Raw genomic sequence first — 25334 nt, 5'->3', positions numbered from 1 at the left:
AACTAGACTATACATATAAAACTATATTACTATATATTACTATACAAACTAGACTATACGTATAAAACTATATTACTATACAAACTAGACTATACATATAAAACTATATTCTCTACAAACTAGACTATACGTATAAAACTATATTACTATACAAACTAGACTATATGTATAAAACTACATTACTATACAAACTAGACTATACATATAAAACTATATTCTCTACAAACTAGACTATACGTATAAAACTATATTACTATACAAACTAGACTATATGTATAAAACTACATTACTATACAAACTAGACTATACATATAAAACTATATTACTATATATTACTATACAAACTAGACTATACGTATAAAACTATATTACTATACAAACTAGACTATACGTATAAAACTATATTACTATACAAACTAGACTATACGTATAAAACTATATTACTATACAAACTAGACTATACGTATAAAACTATATTACTATACAAACTAGACTATACGTATAAAACTACATTACTATACAAACTAGACTATATGTATAAAACTATATTACTATACAAACTAGACTATATGTATAAAACTCTATTACTATACAAACTAGACTATACGTATAAAAATATATTACTATACAAACTAGACTATACGTATAAAACTATATTACTATACAAACTAGACTATATGTATAAAACTATATTACTATACAAACTAGACTATACGTATAAAACTATATTACTATACAAACTAGACTATACATATAAAACTCCATTACTATATAAACTAGACTATCCGTATAAAACTATATTACTATATATTACTATACAAACTAGACTATACGTATAAAACTATATTACGATACAAACTAGACTATATGTATAAAACTTGATCACGCCTCAGACAAAATTGTTGAAATCTAATTGGTCAGATCTTGGTCACATGACGCCGTGAAAAAAACCGTATCATGCGAGTAAAATCCGTATTGGGCGAGTAATTTTATTTATCGTCGGGTTCGACTTGCAGCCGTGTCAAAATGGCGAAGCGATTTGGGCAGACGACTGCTACACAAATAGACGAGAAAAGGCTAAAAGTGAATTCAGAGAATACACTTCGGTGTAATGCAAAAGCGGCTAAGATCCTTAGGGACTATCTGAAGGAACAGGGCCAAAATGAAGAATTTGAGGCCTATGATACAGTCGGCTTGTCGGAAGTTCTGGGTCATTTTTACTGTGGCACACGGAAACCGGATGGGGAGAAGTATAAAACATCGTCTTTCGAGAACATCAGACATTCTCTAAACAGATATTTACGATCTCCACCCTTTAACAAGCCGTTTGACATCATTAAGGACCCGGAGTTTGCAGATGCCAACCAAAACTTCAAAGCTGTGATGGCGGAACTGAAACGAGAGGGTCTTGGCACTGTTACCCACCATGCTGTCTTTTCGGAGCCAGATCGGGAAAAGCTGTACACATCCATTCATCTTAGTCCAACGACACCGTGTGGTCTCCTGAATAAAGTTCAGTTTGATATTCTGCTGTATTTCTTCAGGTAGGTGTAGACTTAACCCGGTAGATTTACACATGTACACAGACACAGATTTTCAACAGCTGTTCAATACAGACATCACATGTGTATTTCTGATTTTCAGACAAGAAACGACTAAAAAAAGAGTTTTAAGATGAAAGTTTTATGTCATTTTGCAGAAGAGGCTGTGAAAATATGCATACCATGACAAAGCAGACATTTGTTGTAAAGCGGGATCCAAAGTCGGGCCAGAAGTTTGTGACTAAATGCATGGACGAGATGACGAAAAATCATAGAGAGAACGACAAAGAAAACATAACTCCTATTATGCCCGAGATAACAGGTAATTTTGATACCCTCATATATTCATTAAAAGTGTAATATCGCTAAATAATACAATAATATTCTTTTACATATTAAAATATTTAAAAATGATCAAGAAATGGAAGTTTCATACATGAGATTAGATATTGTTTTGTGAATAGAATAAGATTAATCAAGTGTCAGATTTGTTTCTCCGTATTAGATTAACATTCTGTTTCTTCAGACTCTGCGCATTGTCCAGTATCAAGCTACGAACTCTACATCAGTAAATTGAATCCTGATCTTGATCGGCTCTGACAGCGCCCTCTGTCAACTTTCTCAGAATATGATGATGTTTGGTACGCAAAGGTACCTGTGGGACAGAAAGTACTCGGAGCATTCATGTCAGAAATGAGCAAATCTTGCGAATTAAGTCAAGTTTACACCAATCACTCGATACGAGCTACTGGGGCTACGGTTCTGTCAAAGGGGATGTTTGGCCCTCCTCAAATTATGGCAGTAACAGGCCACAAATCTGTGCAATCCCTTAGTGTATATCAACGTGTTGATGATGAGGAAAAAATTCAAATGGGTAAAACCTTGAGTGAATCATTAGTGCCAACACTAAAAAATCAGCTGGCTTTACCTCCATGTGATGTAAGTCGCCCAGCCATACAGTCGTGTTCATCCCTGAAACAGTTACCAGTAGCTACCACAAGTGCAGCGGGTCATTTAGTTGGTGTCGATATCGGTGCTCTCCTTGACGATTTTGGAAGCACAGACATGTCCAACACAACCACCATGCAAACAAGCCAAACAAATCCAACCATTTTCAACAACTGTACCTTTACAATAAATTTTAAGATTTAAACTTGGTTACCATAGTAACAATGTGATCAGTGTTCCTACACAGGCCATTCTCTTGTTTACCATGTTATTGTTACTTTTTTCAAATACTTTTACACTTGTTGACATTGTTGAATTTCCTTATCAAAAATATTAAAAAATAATTCAGAACAGTTGTTTTCAATTATTCTTAAACAAAAGGAAAGACATTTGACTAAGTTGTATGATATAGACCCCCACATATACAGTTAGAGGTCTTCGACGTGATAAATTCGTTACACAGTTAGTTAGTGACCTGATACGGAAAAATACATGGTGTGAAAAGAAAACCCGTATCGGGCTCGGCTTCGCCTCACCCGATACGGGTTTTCTTTTCACACCATGTATTTTTCCGTATCAGGTCACTAACTAACTGTGTAACTAATAATATTACTATACAAACTAGACTATACGTATAAAACTATATTACTATACAAACTGGACTATACGTATAAAACTACATTACTATGCAAACTAGACTATACATATAAAACTATACATTACTATACAAACTAGACTATACGTATAAAACTACATTACTATACAAACTAAACTATACATATAAAACTATATTACTATACAAAATAGACTCTACGTATAAAACTATATTACTATACAAACTAGACTATACGTATTAAAATATATTACTATACAATCTAAACTATACGTATAAAACTATACATTACTATACAAACTAGACTATACATATAAAACTATATTACTATACAAACTAGACTATACGTATAAAACTATAATACTATACAAACTAGACTATACGTATAAAACTATATTACTATACAAACTAGACTATACGTATAAAACTATATTACTATACAAACTAGACTATACGTATAAAAATATATTACTATACAAACTAGACTATACGTATAAAAATATATTACTATACAAACTAGACTATACGTATAAAAACTCAATTGTCAATAAGTCTTATTCCTAAATGTATATTAAGTCATTGATCTAATTATGTTCTCTGTAAAAAAAAAAAAATAAGTTGATGGGTGTAATTTATGAATGATAACGTATTACGGCAAATTTTTGTGAATTTTTGTTCAACAAACGTAGCATACCAATTCGTAACCCTTACATATCCGAGATAGTTGTATACATTTACTGTGAAGTAGGCAGTAGACTTTACAAATTAAATAAAAAGAAAAGTGGTAACAAGTATAATTTCTGTAGAAATATGGCCACATAGAAAACATTAGAAATGAAGATCAACCCACCTACTCTACTACTGTGAAATCATTAGATTTTGTGTGGGATCAGTTGTGGTGTATTGTGTTGGTACCCCCATTCCATGAATTTCACATCACAAATAAATCCACAATTTGTGTAATGTTTCAATAAACGGAAACCATATCCACAAAAGTACATTTTACGGAACTGTAAAAACAATGGCAATTCACATAAAATACCCCATTACGGGTATTAAGGGAGTATTGTAGTTACAGGCCAGAGGAGCAAGTTATCAGCTTACCCATCGATAGCAACCCATATTTTGTATAGCAATGTTCCATTGTCACCTGCATATAGTGTTTATATCTCGAAATTGATTCAATTCCCGTAGGGATCCGGGTTAGAATAGGTCATCAGTACCCCTTGCTTGTCGTAATAGACGACTAAGTGGAGGACACTTCGGATGCGACGGCAAAAACCAAGGCCCCGTGTCATAACAGGTGTGGCACAATAAAATTCATCCCTCCTCATAGGCCATAAGTGCCGATCATAGGCTTATATTTTGCAACCCTTTATCGGTAATGGTGACAACACAATGTCTGTGAAAGATTCTCGAGCAGGACATTAAACATTATACAACCAACCAACTAAACCGATTTCATTCACAAGAGCACGTTCTATGTATGACCGTGTTTGCCCTTTTCTTAATTCTTATTGTTTTATGAGATTGATGAGATAGATCACTGTGCGTTATCATCACTTTTTCATCAGGTTTGCAATGGTGAACGTATCTGATTTATTTTGTTGAGTTTTCGCTGACTTTTATAATACATATATTTTCAGTGGCACCTTGTCCCAGCTTGGTGAATTTGACATTTGAGATTACACAGCCTACTATCAGCACCCCGCATGACACAAATGATCGGTGAGTATGGGGACATTAAACATTGCAGTGTATGGTCTGAATCTCATTAAGCACTCAGTTTTTCATCTGATGAATATAAAACTTGAATAAAAATGCAAAAAAAAAAACCCACCAAAAAACAACAATGCTTCAGTAAGAAATATGTTTGATTCAGGATCTTCTTTATTGAAAAAGTACGATATAGTTTCAAACTGTTGAACACACGCTTATTATTTCATATGAGCTGAGATCTCAAGTGAGTTAATTCTGTTTCTTTTTTGTCCAGTGTTAGTCTGTTCATTCGCACGTCAATAAACTGTTAACATTTTCAACTTCTCCTGAACCACTGGGCTATTTTTATCAGCCAAATGTGCTACAAAGCATGCTTGGAAATAGAGGTAATCAAGATCATTGTTTTAATCAAGTGCCATGCCATTTGTGGAAATAAAAATTTGTGGAAATAAAAAATAGTAAACTTTGTGGCTTCTTTTAAAAATCGTCTCATGAACCGCTGGACCCATTTCCACCAAACTTGGCACAAATCATCTTTGGTAAAGGTGATTCAATTTTGCGCAAATGAGGGTCCATGCTCCTTCCAAACGCAAACAGGTTAAGGGCTTCGATAGTAAAATGTACAATAATCATGCGGTGAAATTACACTTTTAAATCCACAGGTATAATTACACTTGTTACGGTTAAACACCGAAAGGATACTATCCATATGTTGACTGTGACTGAGCTACCGTAAATTCCCCTCATGGTAATTTCCCGTGACGTCAGTTGAATAGCACGTAACACTTTATTTTTGGAAAACAGCTTGTGAACAAAAGTTCAGGTTCATGCGGGTAACCAGCGGAATTTTTAGTAATATACTCAAATAGAAATAAAAATCCTTAACATGAAAAGTGTTGGATCAAATGTATACTCAAAGTAAACATGCTATAAGTTATCAACATATCAACAGTCATCAACGAATTACCGGGGTTGTCCACATTCCTATATATATCATACTGTTAATATACAAGACAGAAATTGTTTCCCGCACTTTTCAAAGGCATAAATATATCAAGATTATATTTCAGAATAATTCATATTGTTTTTATAGCAGATGAACCTGAACTTTGCCACTGTTTCTGTAGTATGAGATTATTCATGTACATGAGGTAATTTCTAAACGCATCAGTCATTCAGATTAGGGGCGATTTCAAGGTCACAATTTAATATGAATATCCCCTTCGTGCATACTATATATTAATCAAAGTACTGAAAGTACTGAAAGACGGGGTCAAATTATTCAATGCATAATTTTCAGAAATGGTGCAGTTATGCTAATATGACAATTCATATGAAAACTCTCCAGACAAATACTTTAATCAGACATAGGTCTTGAATTGCAGATTTACGCACAACTTCCTATTCGTGTTTTTGATATAAGAAAAGAAGTGTTCAAAATCGAAATTGTCTTGAAGTCTGTTCCTTTTTATGGTTTTGAGGCCAAAACGAATATCTAAAGGAATGATTGTATTGTGACCTCCTAGTCTTGTGGCCAGTTTTGTTTAATCAATATGATCCAGAACTCGATATTCTTGGTTATCATTTCGCCGAGATAGTTCCTTCCTTATTAAACCTCAATATTCTTGGTTTGTATCTTATAGTGAGGGTCACCATTTTAACTTGTGCTCTTAGCTCTTCAGCTATTCATAGCTAAATCAGGTGCTGAACTCTTGCGAAAAACCAGGAATGCGATAATAAAGTAAATGAAAAGAAATATAGGTAAAGGTATGGAACAAAGTTTAATATGTCAACAGAACAGAAAGATAACATATGATAGGTTGACATATGACAGTATATGTTTAATAGTTTATTTTTTATGGACCAACATAATGAAACCAAATGTTAAAGATAAAATTGATAATGGCATACTTTGGAATTGCACAATACAACCTGTCAGTAACACATGAAAGGTTAAAATCAAGTGGATATGTAAACACTCCAATTCTTTCTTTAGTAGAGATAATTTTCTAAACTACTAAAACTGTAAACAAGAAAATGTAAATTGTAAACATTGTAACAAAATTGGTAACATAGTCATTTTAAATTTATTGACACACATTTGGGCTAGAAGTTTCCTAAACAAGTCCACAAGCCAACAACTGTTTTCTCAAGTGAAACAATATAACATGAAGTGCTGCAAATTCAGGCAGTTTAGAATATTATGCATATACCAGTATCTGTACAATTAACAATTGTAAAAGCATTACTGTTGAATATTAATAACATCGATACAGAACAGTGAACTATAATTGTGTACAGAATATGATACTGTTGCAATGTGAGTTTTTGAGTTAATAATACAGACTGATGCCTGATCAGGGTTAAATAAATTGAAATGCTGGGTTTTCATCGCTATATTCAGTACCACCGAAAAGGTTATGAGATGGGCATGTAAACACTCTAAACTTGTATAAAACAAGATGTGTTTGTGAAACACAAAATGTCCCCGATAATGGCCAATTCCGAAAACGGCCAAGGTCACAAAGACAAATATCTTGGTACCAGTAGAAAGATCTTGTCACAAGAAATGCTCAAGTGGAATATGAAAGCTCTAATATTTACCATTTAGAAGTTATGGCCAATGTCAATCTTTTTAAAAGTAGGTCAAATGTCAAGGTGAAAAGGTTTAGTACAAACGGAAAGGTCTTGTCACAAGGAATACTCATGTGAAATATCAAAGCTCTATCACTTACTGTTCAAAAGTTATTTGCAAGATTAGAATTTACAAATTCAGGTCAAACTCCAAGGTCACTGGGTCAAAAATGTTGGTACCCACAAAAAGGTCTTGTCACAAGAAATACTCATATGAAATATCAAAGCTCTAGCTCTCACTGTTCAAAAGTTAGTGACAAGGTTAAAGTTTTTAAAAAGTAGGTCAAACTCCAAAGTGGAGGTCATAGGGTAAAAAATGTTGATACCCACGAAAATGTCTTGTCATAAGAAATACTCATGTGAAATATCAAAGCCCTATCACTTACTGTTCAAACGTTATTAGCAAAGTTAAAGTTTCAGACAGAATGACAGAATTACAGAGTGACAGACACGACAAAAACAATATGCCCCCTGATCTTCGGTCTCGGGGGCATAAAAATAGTTTCTAAACTACTAGAACTGTAAATATGTACATGTAAATTTTAAACTTTTTAAATTATTTACATAATTTCAAATTTTTTGACACACATTAGGACTAGAAGTTTCATATGCAATGAAAGATATATACATGTGATAGTCAATCATAAATATACAAGTCCACAAGCCAGACATCTTTTTTAAAATCATATAATATAAAGAGCTGTAATTTATATAATTTCAAAATATTATGCATCAAAGATGCGTATGGCAGAGTTGCAGTTTGAAAAATTATGCACTCTTGCATTCACGAAGTAAAAACATGCACGTATTTTATATAGTTTATAAGTATGAAGCTTTGAATGGCCGCAATAGGTATTTAGTGTGATAATGACCTTGATCTTGGATTTCAAAAGCAACATGAAACTTGAATGTCATCAGGATTTGAAGTCTGATAAACATGCACCAAAAAGTACATGTATAAAAGTTAGAGGCATTCTAAAATCTACAGTATATAATGAAAACAGAGGCTTTGACCTTTTGACCTCAAAATGAATAAAAAAAAACATCCAAAAGAACTCGCCTGTTCAGTTGTCGGGGGGAGGGGGGGGTAATATTGTTGGCTTGCATTAAAACTATATTTTGCGTGCATAGAATAAATAACACGACAAACTCCGGATACATTCGCATATTCTCGGTTTCTTCCGTAAAAAAGGCCGGACGTAAACAAAGTAAGAATATATTCTCATTAAAACAACAATCGTTTCTGTTTGAAAGATAATTCAAATTCATCTAATGAATCAATGAAAAATAAAAAGATTGTTTTTTTCAATATTGATCTTATATTTTTCAAATCTGTGTACAAAATGATCACCGCAATTTATGCACTCTTTTCTTCCACGTAGATTCAATTCATGTGTTCTCGGCAAGGCTTCCGTTTTGAGGCCTCGACTGACAGTAAACTAATAGACGGGGTCACGTGACCCCGTCTAAAAATGGAGAATGATTTGATATCATAAAGGAATAATATATATAATCATTTGACAAGAAATGTTTTCACGTATACAGCTTATAACTTGATAACAGTAGTAGAAACGAGAAAATATCATGACACTTTCCCCGCGATACATCTATCAGAACATGTACGCTGTGACGTACGTTTTCATTGTGACGTCATATGGTGCGAAGTGCACAGAGGTACATTTATAACAGTACCATGATTTTTCTCGGATAACCTTAACTAAGCTGCGAAGGGAAAATAATTGAGAATAGGCAAAATAGGGCCATTTAAAAATATTCTTCTTCAGAACTACTAAGCCGGAAAAGTTGAAATTTATATGAATACTTCCTGACATAGTGTAGATTCAAGTTTGTTCAAATCATGGCCCCCGGGTGGTAGGGTAGGTCCACAATAGGGGATCAAAATTTTCCATGGTGATACATTGTATAAATCTTTAAAAAATCTCAAGAACAAAGGGGGCTATGATTAATCATATTAGTATGCAAGCATTTCCAGGCAGTGCAGATTCAAGTTTGATGAAATTCGCAGCACAGTACCATTGAAAATTTCGCCGAAAATATGCAATTGAAAAATATAATTTATTAGGACGGATGGAATATTTTGGAACTGAACTGATTTTGGATCAAATTCAAGGTGAAGATAACGAACAGTGATCAATCTCATAACTCATATAAGCAATACAAAATAGGGAGTTGGGCAAACACTGACCCCTGGATATACCAGGGGTGGGATTAGGGGCTTTGGAGGTGCAAGCATCCCCTGTTGACCGGTCAAACCCGCCGTGAGCCCTAAATCTTGATCAAGTAAACGGAGCAGTATGTAGTCAAAATCAGTGTTGATATTGCAAAAGCATAATGAGGATGAATTTCAAACTATAATTCATGAGCATCTCCCTCTTTAGTTTATGAAAAACACTGCGGGATTCTACAGATTTTGATTTATAATTCTTGAAATAATATTGTATAGTGTGATGAATTTTTTGCCGATGAATTAATTGCAATTCATTTTAAAATAAATAATTCATTTCTAAGATTCCATCAGGATCACAGCACTTTTAGAATAGCGTAATATTGTTTTGGTTCACTTTACAAAACCCTTTGTGATGCATTGAAAGTATGATTTTCAATAAATCGATTTGTAAAACACACCCATTAGTCCACCTATCAATAAACAATGCATTGATGTTTTCCTACGGGATTAACAGAAAATAGTTTAGTGAATCTAAATCATAGGCGTTGTTCTAAAACCATTAGTCTTATAAATATCTGCAAACATTTTTTCCATTTAATTGTAAAATATTTTTTTCATTGAGGAAAAACAGTTGATCCGCCATTTATTGAAAATGAAATGCATCAGTTTATCATGATGACATTTGCATTGCGACCAATCATTACTTCTATCTCAAGGTTCAGATTGCATTAACGTAAAAAAAATCGTTTAATGTTAATTTTTTGTGTTGTGCTATACGTTTGTACATCTTAGAAACATTGATTATTTTGTCCCCTACCGCAACGGGGAAGGGGACGTAGGATTTTCCCCACTTAACTTTGTGGACGCAACTTCTCTAAAACCGCTCAACGGATTTTGTAGGATTGATGGTAACCCCATATAATTGATCATATTGCACCACCATTTTGATTCGGCAAATTTTACAGGAGTTATGGGACTTTGTTGAATTTGTAAATGCTACACTATAAGAACATTTTGTGGACGCAAATCCTCAGAAACTGCTCAATGGATTTTGTTCAAAATTTGTAGGATTGTTAGTCACTATATGTAGTTGATCATATTGCACCTCCATTTTAATTTGACAAATTTTACAAGAGTTATGGGACTTTGTTGAATTTGTACATGCTACAATATAGGAACACCGTGGACGCAAATCCTCAGAGACCACTGTACAGATTATATACAAATTTTGAAAATATTATCAATTTTGAATTTTGAAATATTATCAATTATCATATAAGTTGTAATTTCTCACTTGCATCATTATTTGGACATTGTAATGTATTTTAAAGGAGAAGGCTCAGTCTGCAGTCTAATCCTTGTTCTGTTACATGTTTACATAAAAATAACTGTTTAAATCAATTGTATATGGAAAGTTTGTTAAAAATATAACAATTATAATTATATTCAAACAGGTATTGGATCATTGTGTCATCGGCAATCGTGATTACCATTACCATTCTTATTAGCTGCTTGCTATGGATACGACGAAGAAGATGCACACGGGTACCGAGAGGTATGTTATCTGTCATTAGGTTGCATGCTGTCTACTGTGTTGCATACAAAATGTCAGGCTGTGTACCAACCACTAATGATATAAGATCCACTAATTATAAAATTTGCATTAACGGATGCATTTGCGTTCGTTAAAGGGAAAGGAAACCCAAAAGATATTTACATGATAAATGATAGGATTAATCATATGATAAAGATTTGTCATACAATTCTGTTGGTATATGGCCTAGATAAACTTCAGTACTACATGTAATTTGAAAACGTCAAAAATTGAAATTCCCGCGATCTATAGAGGCTGCCATGATGTGGAACTCTTTTGTATTCAAAACAACAAAAATCAATAATTTTGACGTCACACCGTCAGTTCCGGTTTTGATGAGATTCTTAGAACATCAACAGGTGCCTGGGTTCAGGACCCCCCCCCCCCTCCGAATAAGCTACATGAGTTAATTTAATTATTTTTTTCTTGAATATATTTTTAATGCATGTCAACAACGTCTTGCATACCCATAAAGTCCAACATAATTCAAAATAAGCCCTTTTTAAAATACATTAACTGGTTATTATAACAGAACTTATAATAACCAGTGAGGGTATTTTTTTTTTAAAAAGGGCTTATTTTAAATTACATGTATTTTGGACTACGTAAACTGTGGATCCATCATTTGCGTAATAACAAGTTGACGTTCAAGACATTTGTATGAAGAACGTTTACCGTCTGCCTGGTCTGCGACTCGACGGAACGTCTTCTTTTCTCAATTTCTTCTTGCGAAAGAACGGGCTCAAATCTATACGGCTCCAAACTTAACTGTTCGTGACTTGTCATGTTTACAGTGCTGCTGCTGCTGATGAAATAAACCGGAATAGACGGTGTGACGTCATAAATTAAACTTCAATGGCCAGTCTCTTAGAAGCGGATAATTTAAAATACATGATAGATTAATATTGATTTAATTGTTAAGCAAGGATTTTTGTTGTTAAAGACTGTCAATTACGATATCAGTAAGTAATATTGTATTCATAAAAACAACTATGTGGTTAGGGTTGCCTTTCCCTTTAATGCAAAAACATATATAATTAGCGATACACCATCATAACCATTAATGATAAATAATTCATTAATGATAAAAAAATATTTCATAAGAGGAATCATTAATGATAAAAATTGAAACTGGAAATTATGCAGTGTTGTCCACTAATGATTAAAAAAAGAAAATTGATTTTCGGGTGTTACCGATCGACAGGGGATGCTTACTCCTCCTAGGCACCTGATCCTACCTCTGGTGTGTCCAGGGATCCGTGTTTGCCCAACTATCCATTTTGTATTGCTTGTAGGAGTTATGAGATTGATCACTGTTCGTTATCTTCACATTTGATTTTCATCATTAATAAACGACACCTATCCTTTAATGCTATTTTTTGCCCCCCCCCCCTTCAAAGAAGTGGGGCATATTGTCTTGTACCTGTAGGTATGTCGGACGGTTGGTAGACCACATGTTCTCCACTCAATATCTTAAGAACCATTAACTTGACTGTAATGGTATTTTCATGTGTAGATTGGTTATGGTTGGAAGAGGACCCCTATTTCAGGTCAAAGGGTCAGAGGTTAACTTACTCTGGACATAGGAAGATACTGTCCACCCAATACCTTGAAAACCCTTTACTTAACAGATATCAAACTTGGTATATTATTACATCTTATTGAGAAATTGAAGTTATATGGTCAGAGGTCAAGGGTCAAACTGGACATAGAAATATATTGTCTTTGGAATATCTTCAGACCCCATTGTTAGAAAAACTTGAAACTCGGTACACTGGTAAATCCTATGGTGTAGAAGACCTCTCTTGATTTTGAAGTCACATTTTCAAAGGTCAAGTAGTGATTTTTTGGGGGCTAAAATGCCACCGATATTCGGCTATTTCCCCTCACTAAAATTAGCTATTTTTTTCCAATTATATATATATGTTTTTCCCAATTTCAAATCTAGGGAAATTAGGCCATTTAAAAAAAGGGTTACCGTATATTCCTGACAGAGTAAATACGTTTTTTTTTTTTTTGTTCAGTTTTATTCTCCAAACCACTGCACATGCACAAGGTTTTGTAAAGAATATGTAAAACAAGAGAGGCATCCATATAAGCAGATATGCAGCGAAGTATATAGCTTCCAGATGCACATTAAGCCATATTGTTTACAAGTTAGTTTGACCGCTATTTTTGTAGGGTCAGGCTAATAACAGGAAGTGGCCAACAGTATAGGGTTTTACTAAAATTCGAAAAATACAAAACAGGAGAGACATTCTAGAAACTTGATTATTAGTATAATATTTACAAGATTATGGGTACAAATGCTGATGAATTAATAATTTATTATTTTCTTTATGAAATTAGACAATAAGTATTTCTTAGAAAAAGTAAATAATATATATACAAGGTGTGACTTCCAATACATATTTAATGTTAAATAATGATTTATTTTATGATTTTAAATCTAGATCTGAAATAAACCTCAAACAAAAAAAATTGTTATTTGATTATTATATGCATCTTTACCATTTTAATTTACTATGAATGATTTTTCCCAATTTGAGGAAAATGTCGCTAAGTTTTCCCAATTCAAAAGGAGGGGTGGTAGTTTGAAAAAAAAAATCACTGTCAAGAGTCAAACTGAACATAGGAATATACTCCACTCAATATCTTGATAACCATTCATTTGATTGTAATGATACGTCATGTGTAGATTGGCAATGAGTAGAAGAGGACCCCTATTGATTTTCAGGTCAAAAGGTTAAGGGTCAATCCACTCTTGACATAGGACGGTACTCTCTGCTCAATTTCTTGAGAACCCTTTCCATAAGAGACATTAGACTTGGTACACACAAAGGAGTATATGACCGCTATTGATTTTGAGGTCACATGGTCAAGGGTAAAACTGGACATAGGAATGTACTGTCCGTGCAATATCTTGAGAACCCTTTACTACATAGACATCAAACGTGACACATTGGTACATCCTATGGAGTAGATTATCCCTATTGATTGTTAGGTCACATGATCAAAAACCATGGGTCAAACTGGACACAGGAAGATATTGCACGCTTACTAGCTTGGATTGTTTTGCACTTCTAAAAGACTATCAATTAAATGATGTATGTGTATAACCTTTGTTTTCAATTTTACACCATGGGGGCATATATGTTTTACAAATATTTCTTGTTTTCAATGAAGAACGATCAAGAGCCAATAGTTTACTGTGCCTAAATGTTAATTACCTTAATGAAAATCAGAAATGTTGCGAGATGATGGTATAGTTGCAGTCTCTGTAACTGATCGCACGTAAAACACTTCGCTGTCAGAAAATTTCAAGAAAGTGAAAGTGCATTTTGTATGATATCTTATCCCCTCGCAATGAGGGATATAGTAATGGGATCATTTGTATGTTGGTTCGAGAGAGTGTGTGTGTGTGTGGGGGGGGGGGGGGTTAACTTTTTGCGTAATAATATTTGCTGCAATAAAAAAATGCGTAGAAATATTCTCGCAATTCTATACAAGGAGAATTAATCATGCCGATATGATACCGTTTTTCAGGTTTTACGTCCATATTTTGATAACTTCTTGTTTGTTGATAAGGAATGTCAATTTGAGTTTGTCTTCCAAATTTTGAGCAACAATTTCACTGTATTTCAACTCTCACATACTAGTACAGTGTATATTCTCTATAAGTGTTAGTTCCTAGTGTAGAATATGCTATATAAGTGTTAGTTCCTAGTGTAGAATATTCTATATAAGAGTTAGTTCTTAATATCTTCAGACCCCATAGTTAGAGAAACTTAAAACTTCATACACAGGTAAATCCTAAGGTGTAGATGACCTCTCTTGATTTTGAAGTCATATTGTCAAAGGTCAAGAGTCAAACTGGACATAGGAATATACTCCACTCAGTATCTTGATAACCATTCATTTAATTGTAATGGTATTTCATGTGTAGATTGGCAATGAGTAGAATCGGACCCCTATTGATTTTCAGGTCAACCGGTTAAGGGTCAATCCACTCTGGACATAGAACGGTACTCTCTGCTCAATTTCGAGAACCCTTTCCATAAGAGACATTAAACTTGGTACACACAAAGGAGTATATGCCCCCTATTGATTTTGAGTTCACATGGTCAAGGGTAAAACTGGAGATAGGAATATACTGTCCGGGCAATATCTTGGGAACCCTTTGCTAGATAGACATCAAACGTGATACATCGGTACATCCTAGGGAGTAGATGAACCATATTGATTTTGAGGTGGCATGGGCAAAGTTTAAGGGTCAATCTGGGCATAAGAATATACATCTGCTCAATATCTTGAGAACCCTTTGTTAGATATACATCGAACTTGGAACATTGGTACATCCAAAGGAGTAGGTGATCTCTATTAATTTTTAAGTCAATGATAAAAAAAAAACAAGGGTCAAACTGGGCATAGGAAGAATTGTCCGCTCACTATCTTGAATTGTTTTGCACTTCTGTCAATTAAATGACGTATGTGTATAACCTTTGTTTTCAATTCTGCACCATGGGGGCAGATATATTTTACAAACATTTCTTGTTTTCAATGAAGAACGATAAAGAGCCAATAGTTTACTATGCCTAAATGTTAATTACCTTAATAAAAATCACAAATGTTGCGAGATGATGGTATAGTTCCAGCCTCTGTACCTGATTCCATGTAATACTTCACTGTCAGAAAATTCCAAGAAAATGAAAGTTCATTTTCTGTGATATATTATCCCCTCGCAATTCATTGCCTGTAGACAATCTGCACTCTACACGCCACAATGTTTTGCTCAAGTTATTTGATACTTCACGTGTGGCTTTGAAAAGTATCAAGAGAGAACCCTATTGATTTTGGGGTTAAAGGGTCGAAGGTTGAGGTACAATATAAAAAGCTTGTAGACTCTTATTCCGAGGGAATACCCCCGCCTTGCGGAGCTCCTGGCTAAATTACTTGTGTACTTAGCAGTATCCCGACCGTATCGCCTTTGGTATTTGATATTGCCCGAATGTTCAGTATTTTTTGCTCGGATCACCCCGGCATTTTACCTCATAATCCATTCAGATGCTATAAACTCCCAACTTCGAAATTTGTTTTTAAGTTGGACACATTGGTTATTGAGACGGACAATCATATTAATTATGAATTATACAGACAGGTAACTTATTGCATGCATTTTACTGACAACTATTTTATGATTTATTTTTTGTGAACGTGTGTAAATTTCCATTAGAACCGTAATTAAAGGAGAAGGTACTTGATCTAAAATAAAAAGGGTATCAAATCAGGTGTAATAAATCGAATTGTACCAATCAGGCACGTATAATCGGGGGACTTTTTTGACCACGGTCATTTTCCGTTATTTCTAGAGATGAAGTTAATTTATATTTTCCCATCCAAAGTAAGATATACTGGGTGACTGCCCCCTCTACCATTGTTGTTTTTAATAGTAAAATTTAATGGTAAAAGTGCAAAACTGACCTGATGTTTGATGTATTGAACCTATGCATTGAAGGGTAGGTTGTTGTTTTTTTTCTTTAATTATGCTTGTCAATAGTTGTAGACAGTTGAAGTAAGCTGCGCCACCCCCGTCCCCAAGGGCAGAGGGAGTCCAAGAGGTCCTGACCCCCCCCCCTCCTTTTTGCGGACCACAAAATTAAAGTAATTTAATTTTAACGAGTCAAAATGATATGAAATGTGGATACTTACATGTAATTACATCATTCAAATTCATCAACACCAGTATATCATTTAATTCTACGATAAATAAGACGAAACACTGATTATATCTACGGTATTCTCGTAAGATTCAAGTATCACTTAAGAATTCATAAAAATGCCCAGAATGCAGGATTTTGCACCATTTACTGTAGAGCTTCTGGGGCCGCCTAGGCCCCCCAGACCCCTGGCCTATTGGGAATAACCTTTAAATCAGTATGCTTATTATTTGAAATCAGATCTGAGTATAGCGATAACATTGACTAGAACTTAGGGAACAAGTAGTGAATAAACACAAAACATTTTCATGTATAAAACTGTCTCTAGATCTCCCTAAGATGTTATGTACACAATTTAAGCAAAAGGTGTAAATGGAGTGGGGGTGGACATTGTAAAAAGTACCAAAAAGATCAAGTGCTAGACCCCCTCACCTTTTACAGATTCCTGGATCCGCCTATGGTCCCACATACACACTTTAAAAAACAATTCTACGTACATACCAACATCGATACATTGAATCGAGGGTTTTGTGTGCTACCATAGCAATATTACAACATTCAGAAAATTCTTCAATCCAAATCTCCAAATTCTAAATCGCCTGGGCGAGGCGGGGAAGAGGTCGATCAAGACCATGTTATCTTTTTCTATCTTAAAGATAAAATCGGGGTGGGGGGGTGTGCAATTATTCTAAGTTGGCATGTATAAGAAAATGTTATGTGCATGAATTCAAAGCTAAGTATTATAATGTTATATCTTATTCAAATTTGAAAATAAACATTAAATTTTATTTATAATTGTTTAGCAGTTAGCAACTTATTTACGGAATAGGCATGTATAGCTAGCCTCTACATAAATAAAAAAAACTGTCCTGAAATCTCTCAAGATGTGTATCTAGACGCAGTTAATGTTCCATCGAGGGAAGTAGAAGGCTCATGCTGATTTGGTGAAAGACATTACCATTACTGCAAACAATTTAGAAAAGAAAAGGAATGCAACAATTGTCTTTTACTTTGCCCATCATGTACATAACGTGTCATTCTATTATGTATGGTGGCATACTCCTGCCATCACTTGTCAGATAATATTGTCGACTTTTCAGTAATTAAGTCGACTTGTCAGATAAATATGTTGACTTGTCAGATGATAATGTTGCCTTATCGGATAATTATGTCGACTTGTCAGTTAATTTTGTAAAATCCTCGCTTATTTTCTCATTATCTTTTAATTCTGATATGCTATTGCCATTTGCTGACATCGTATCTGACACGTCAACCTAAGGATCTGAAATTAAGACATAATCATCTGATAAATCATCGTAATCAATTGACAAATCGACAAAAAAATCTGACAAACCCATTACTCAACCCATAGCCTTAGTCGGGTCATTATGTCGACTTGTCAGATCATTATGTTGCTAGATGGATAACATATGTTGGGCCTGACGATGTCGATCACTGGACTTAGAATGCATTTTTACGGTTACAGTTTTCAACTTTTTATTATTCGTCAAGTGGTCAAAGTCATCTGACAAGTCGACATGATTAACTGACGACTCGACATAATTAACTGAGGACTCGACATAATTAACTGACAACTCGACATGATTAACTGACAACTTGACAATTAACTGAGGACTCGACATAATTATAAACTGACAACTCGACATAATTAACTGACAACTCGACATAATTAACTGACAACTCGACAATTAACTGAGGACTCGACATAATTATAAACTGACGACTCGACATAATTAACTGACAACTCGACATAATTAACTGACAACTCGACATAATTAACTAACAACTCGACAGAATTAACTGACAACTCGACAGAATTAAGTGACAGCTCGACATAATTAGTGGACAAGTGATGGCAAAATTATGCCACCATAGAGATGCGATAATCTTATTGGTCGGTTAATTTGAAACAAGATATTACCAACTTTTCACATATCGCTTTAATACATGCACATCTATACAATCCTTGGTACATCATGACACACTGGATTATTTGATACTATAAAGAAAAACAAATGCATTTTAAAAATATTTTCCAAGAATTTACATGTAATATGAAATAAAAAAAACCTACCTGATTCAAAAATGCCTTTTAATTGCTAACTAAAGTCAAATAAACCTGATACCTGTTTTGCCGAGTTTTAGGAGAGGGGAGGGGATGGGGGCTGGAGTAAAGGGCATGCATTCGGCCATTCATCTTCATAATCCAAGGGTTATGTCTTCGTTACAATAAAGTGTACAGGACTGGAGGGAAAATCCCTGGTTCTGACGATGTCAATCACTGGACATAGAATCTATTTATTCCATTTCTTCAATGCATGAAACGATATTTCAACAATAAATATGTTGTGGTTGTGGTGGCCTTTTTTTCCAAATTATTATCTCTTTAATGTTCTTTTAAGTCTATAACTTTTATTCTAGGCTGGCTAGATAATTTTGGCCTATTTTCTTTTCTTGGAAACAGTTGGAATAAATGCAATATGCTAAACCCAAAGACCAACTAGTGTAAAGTCCGGACTCTCGACTTTTTATTTTTGTTTAAAGTAATTCCACCCTCCTCTGATGTCATCAGATTTTGCAAAATCAATGATTTATTTAGATTTATGCCTGATAGGAACATAAATTTTGTTAGAGTCTTTTCCTAAAGTTATTGTAAAAAATCTTGTTAGAAATAAAATATTTCAAAAGTCAAATTTTTAGATGAATAATCAATGATACGTTTCAAAATATTGAATCCAAGGGCAATAACTCTGTTTCTATTTATTTCTTTATCAAGTCTATTATGTGATGATTTCCTTTATTTTTTACAGACATTTTGTATATTTTTGTGAAGATACAGTGTCATGAAATTGTTATGAATGCTACTATATCGTCATAAATAGTTTGTATGGAAATTTAATAACGCTGTTTAAGGAAAATTTGCAATTTTCTGATGGTGATATATGATTCTGTTTATGTACGTCTCTCATCTTAAAAAGTGTGATGACCTGTGTATTTTATTTGATAATTTGTTAGTTTTAACTCTAATGAATGGAAATAAATACACATTTTAAACTTGTACCAGATAAAACTGCAAGTATGGAGTTACCTTAATAGCTATAAACTTGAAGTCAATACAGAGACAGTTGTCGTGCCCATGTATGTGTTGACAACAAACGAGATATCAATTGCTGATTTTTGTTTTTATTTCCCAGACCTATTCTATAAGAAAAAAATTTCTTAAACTAGAGAAAAGGGTAGCTACCGAGGATGAGGCCCTGACTAAGGTCTTTTTTTATCTGGGATACTTGATAATTATAGTACATTATTATCTTCCATATGATCAGAAAAATAAATTAAATACCCAGGTAGCTATATGCATATTTGATATAGAATTAAGACATATCAGGATATGCTTATAAATCTCAGAAAAGTTAATATAATCACAAGATTACATTCTCAAAACTTCACAAATTTATTTTTCAATCTCATACGTAAATAGATACACTGCTACTTTATAGATAATACTATCAAAAGTTTAACCATATGTAATTAGGCCTACCAATGGCTCCATGCATACCTCAACTATAGAAAAATATGCAATACAAGAGAACATACTTAAAATCACCAGGTCGTTAAGTTTACTATTCGCGTGGGGGGGGGGGGGGGGGGGGGGGGGCACAGCCATTATACATGTGTGTTGAAATAAGTAGGCCCCAAGTATTTCTATATCGAAATCTCTATGAAGTGTATTGTTTTACCCTACCACATTGACAATATAGATGTGATCTGAAGTATAAAGATTACAATATTTGTGATTGGAAAATCTGTGCGCTATACCCATATTAACACACACACACACCCTCCTATTTCTCATCGGAACAGCGATCATTATCGTTTTAATAACGTACGTATTAAATATTTCGAACTTTGGATTGCATTATAATAAAAATTGCATTGCCTTGTGACTCGAGAAATAATTTCCTGTCTTGGGAACAATAAACTTGCTATTGTCCTCATTGCCAGGATATAGGTGTATATTATACATGCGTATGATAACACATATTATAATTAATGACCTGACTTTATCTTTGGGGCAGAGGTCGAATGGAACTTTTTTTTATAAATAATTTCTTTTTGTAATATCCTCATTTGTTCAAACTGCCTGGAAATTTTCTGACGTTTGCTCCTGTCTTCTTAAGTCATAAAACCACTTTTTAAACAATTTTTTTTTAATTATCTTTAGAATTTAATATATTTGAACATGAATTAACAGTCCTTTAGTTTTTTATTTGAAAACCATCGTATTTGTTAACAAGTGTAGTGGAGGGCAGAATATTTTATAAATACATGCACGGTGAAGTCAAGGGATTAGGAATTTCCTAAGGTACTCATCGTACGTAGTCTAGAGTTGTAGGATTCGGAGTCGGAGAACGTCGTCTCTGGCTGGGGTCCATGTCACAACTGATTGCAGGGTGTCTGGGATACTGGAATGACCAGTACTCATCCATTGATCACATGGTCAGATTATTGACCCTTGCTTAGTATTAAAATACACAGGTAATTTTAAGTTATAGTCTGTTTCTGAAAAACCCCGATATATTTAGCTATACTACAATATCTACAGTTCACTTTTTACGACTTCATGAAAGTGAAACGATGCGGAACAACTGCGCAGAACGCGAAAATTGGAATTGTACTCGGCCTCGTTAAGATAATATGGTTACGATGTGACCGTTGAGACGAGTGAAGACCCATAACATCTTACAACACGACTTGAGGCAATTCATTTCACGCGGGAAATATAACGCGGTTGATGTAAACAGTGCATTGTGACGTCATCACTAGGTGCGATTGGTTTTTCTTTCCAATCAAGCAATTATCCACAACAAAACATACGAAGGTATGGAAAAGCTTGTCTGGAATTTAAAAAAATTTGTAGTACTTTACAAACTATTTATTTGTTATCAATGAAGTATTCCGCAATGACGGTGACATTTTTCCGGAAGCATTATGGTTAATACTCATATTTTTTCAGCTGATGAAGAGCAAATCACGTGACTCAATGCGCAACCATTGGCTATATCAGTAGAACTTTAAATAGACGATTGTTGATTGATTGTTTGTATATTATACATGCGTATGATAACACATATTATAATTAATGACCTGACTTTATCTTTGGGGCAGAGGTCGAATGGAACTTTTTTTTTTATAAATAATTTCTTTTTGTAATATCCTCATTTGTTCAAACCGCCTGGAAATTTTCTGACGTTTGCTCCTGTCTTCTCAAGTCGTAAAACCACTTTTTAAACAATTTTTTTTTTTTATTATCTTTAGAATTTAATATATTTGAACATGAATTAACAGTCCTTTAGTTTTTTATTTGAAAACCATCGTATTTGTTAAAAAGTGTAGTGGAGGGCAGAATATCTTATAAATACATATATATATATATATATATATATATATATATATATATATATATATATATATATATCTGATTTCTACATTAGGTAGACCATCCTATAAAATCTGGCTTAAGGGGACAATATACATTTCTCTAATCCTTGCACATTTCAAGAAACAAATAGCATTTCTTTTAGTAAAAGAGTACCAAATTTGCCCTTGTGCCAATTAATTCCACATAACGGTGCGCATAAAAAATATACAAAAAACATCGGTCTCCCTAATAATGTGTAATCCTTACGTATTCTTTAGGGAGACCAGTATATATAATTTGCAATATATGGCTTAAGTGGACCTTATATATAATTTGCAATATATGGCTTAAGTGGACCTTCATTTGTAATCTTTCTGCATAGTTTAGGGAGACCAATATATATTTTTGTGATTTAAGTTGACCATTGTTTCCTTGCAGTTTTTACCATTTCAGTTTAACACAGAGACAGAACGAATGGTTATGTGCTTAATTTTCATAGTTGCATCATATATAATGTAAACTAGATCTTGTTTTTAGTAAAAACAAATGTCTCCCTTGTTCCCCAAATTAATATTATACAGATTCAGAATATTTCTACTGTAACATTTACAAAAATGTTTGGATTATCATATATCCTGATGATAGGCACATCTCCAAGTGGTAATGAGGCAACATACAAAGATTCAAGGTTAAGTGATGAGCCATGTAGGAGAAGTTTTGCAATCTCCACCCCTCTTACAACAATTATATAATGTCCAAAAATAACTGGATCCTCATATCCTGACAATATGCACATCTTCATATGGTAATGAATCATTGTAAAATTTAATTTCAAGGCTATGTAATAAGCCTTCTAAGAGAAGTATTGATAAGCAATTCTACGTCCTTGATCCCACTAAATCCAGTGAAACTTTTAATGGACTTCAGATCCTGAAGAAATGCACATTTTCAAGTGGAAATGAAGCATTGTACAAAGTTTCAGGGTGATGCAACTAGCAATATAGGAGGAAAGGCATTCACAAGCTATTTTATATCCTCCACCACTCTTAGATCCACTATAACGTTTTAAAAAATTAATGGATCTTCATTCCCTTATAATATGCACATTTTCAATTAGCAATGAAACATTGTACAAAGTTTCAAGGTTATGCGTTAAGTGATTTATGAGGAGAAGCATTCATAAGCTACCACCCCTTTTAGATCCAATATAATTTGTACAAAAATAATTCCATCCTCATATACTGATGATATGGGCATTACAAAGGTAATGAAGCATTGTACAATATTTCAAGGCTATGCAATAATTGATGTACGAGAAGTGTTTACAAGCTATTTTATACCTTCTACTCCTCTTGGATCCACTATAAGTGTACAAAAATATATGGATCCTCATATACTGACACCATGCAAATCTTCAAAAGGTAATGAAGCATCTTACAAGGTTTTCAAGGCTATGTGATAAGTGATGTATGAGGAGAAGAGTTCGCAAGAGATTTTTTACCTTTCACCCCTTTTAGATCCACTATATCTTAGACAAAAATAATTGAATCATCAAATCCTGATGGTAGTTACATCTTCTAATGGTAATGAAGCATTGTACAAAGTTTCAAGGCTATATGATAAGCCTACACAATCTATTTCATACCTTCCACCTCTTAGATTTACTATAACTTGCACAAAAATAATTGGATCCTCATATCCTGACGATATGCACATCTTCAAATGAAAATGAAACATTGTACAAGGTTTCAAATCTATCGGATAAGCAATATTGGAGGAGGAGTGTTCACAAGCTATTTTACACCTTCCACCCCGCTTAGATCCATTGTAACTTTTAGGAAAATAATTGGATCCTCACGTCTAGATAATATGCATATCTTCAAATGGCAATGAAGCATTTTGCAAAGTTTCAAGTCTATCCTATAAATAAGCCATATAGAAGGAGAAGTGTTTACAAGATTTTATGACAGACAGGTGGACAGAAAGTACAAAAAACAATGTCTTCCCCTTGAAAATTGAATATAGGAGTGCCTGGCCTTGTGATATATACAATGTATATTGGCCTCTCATCAAGGCAGCTTCAGTAAGATTCTTGGTCTTAGTGCACACAAGTTTTCTCTTTCATGAATCTTTCAGACTTCATTTGCAGTCCTATTTCACTTCAAAAATATTTCTGTTGAATATTTGACCTTACCTAGTATTTCTAATTCATGTACACTAATTCTGAAAACCAATCATAAAATGATGACTTCTGTTGAAAAACAAGACAAACCACAGGAGAAGTTGTTGAGCAAAACTAAATTTAAATCTAGATTTTTCCTTTAACAGAACCTAGTTTCCTCAGGTTAATCTACATAAGTTGACAGAAAACAAATCATACAGCAACATTTTAACATTTATTGAAACAATCTCCCAGTATTTAAGACATTATTGCAATTTAAACAGTAACTATGATTTCTCAGAGATGTACATAAAGCATTTTAAGAATTCATGACAACATGATTACATTATTTAAAGTGAAATTTAAATGAGTATCCCCACCTGTAGGTAGGTTACAGCATGTTCATGAAAGGTCCAAGAGGACCTGATGCTCTACTGACATATGCAGAAATAATTAAATTCTTAAAATATACTTAGGCATAGCCTTAACTTTGTTCCTTGGGACTTGTCCACATAAGAATTGGGACAAACTACATCAGGGGATCATTGAGGGCAAGTTTCATCAAAATCCAGCTGGTATCTTAGGAGAAAATGCAATAACATACTCTTTTGGATGTGACCTCTTACTGGGTCCCTAAGGATGGATTTTTTTTAAGGACCAACTACAACACTAGGGGATCATTCTTGGTCAGTTTCAACAGAATCCAACCAATAACATAGGAGGATGCCATCATTACTTTTTGGGTGTGGTCCCTGATTGGGCTTGTAGGGGTAGGA

General features: G+C 33.9%; 2 protein-coding genes across 6 annotated transcripts in view; both read left to right on the top strand.

Moving 5' to 3' along the window:
- LOC125677494 (uncharacterized) overlaps positions 1-25334 on the top strand; it is a 191333-nt gene that overhangs the window by 19477 nt on the left and 146522 nt on the right. For all 5 annotated transcript variants that reach the window (XM_056159176.1, XM_056159178.1, XM_056159177.1 and 2 more), the window contains 2 exons: positions 4749-4830; positions 11098-11198. In XM_056159176.1, coding sequence (XP_056015151.1) covers positions 4749-4830; positions 11098-11198 — 183 coding nt within the window. The remainder of the gene's footprint in view (positions 1-4748; positions 4831-11097; positions 11199-25334) is intronic.
- LOC125675204 (uncharacterized) lies at positions 796-2840 on the top strand. The gene is made up of 3 exons (XM_048912720.2): positions 796-1544; positions 1700-1863; positions 2068-2840. The coding sequence occupies exons 1-3, from the start codon at positions 1027-1029 to the stop codon at positions 2139-2141; spliced, it is 756 nt and encodes a 251-aa protein (XP_048768677.2). The 5' UTR covers positions 796-1026; the 3' UTR covers positions 2142-2840.

Source organism: Ostrea edulis, chromosome 3, assembly GCF_947568905.1.
Source record: "Ostrea edulis chromosome 3, xbOstEdul1.1, whole genome shotgun sequence".
In the NCBI taxonomy this organism is placed as follows: domain Eukaryota; kingdom Metazoa; phylum Mollusca; class Bivalvia; order Ostreida; family Ostreidae; genus Ostrea; species Ostrea edulis.
The sequence above is the reverse complement of the archived record's forward strand: the minus strand, read 5'-3'. Positions and strand labels throughout refer to the sequence as shown.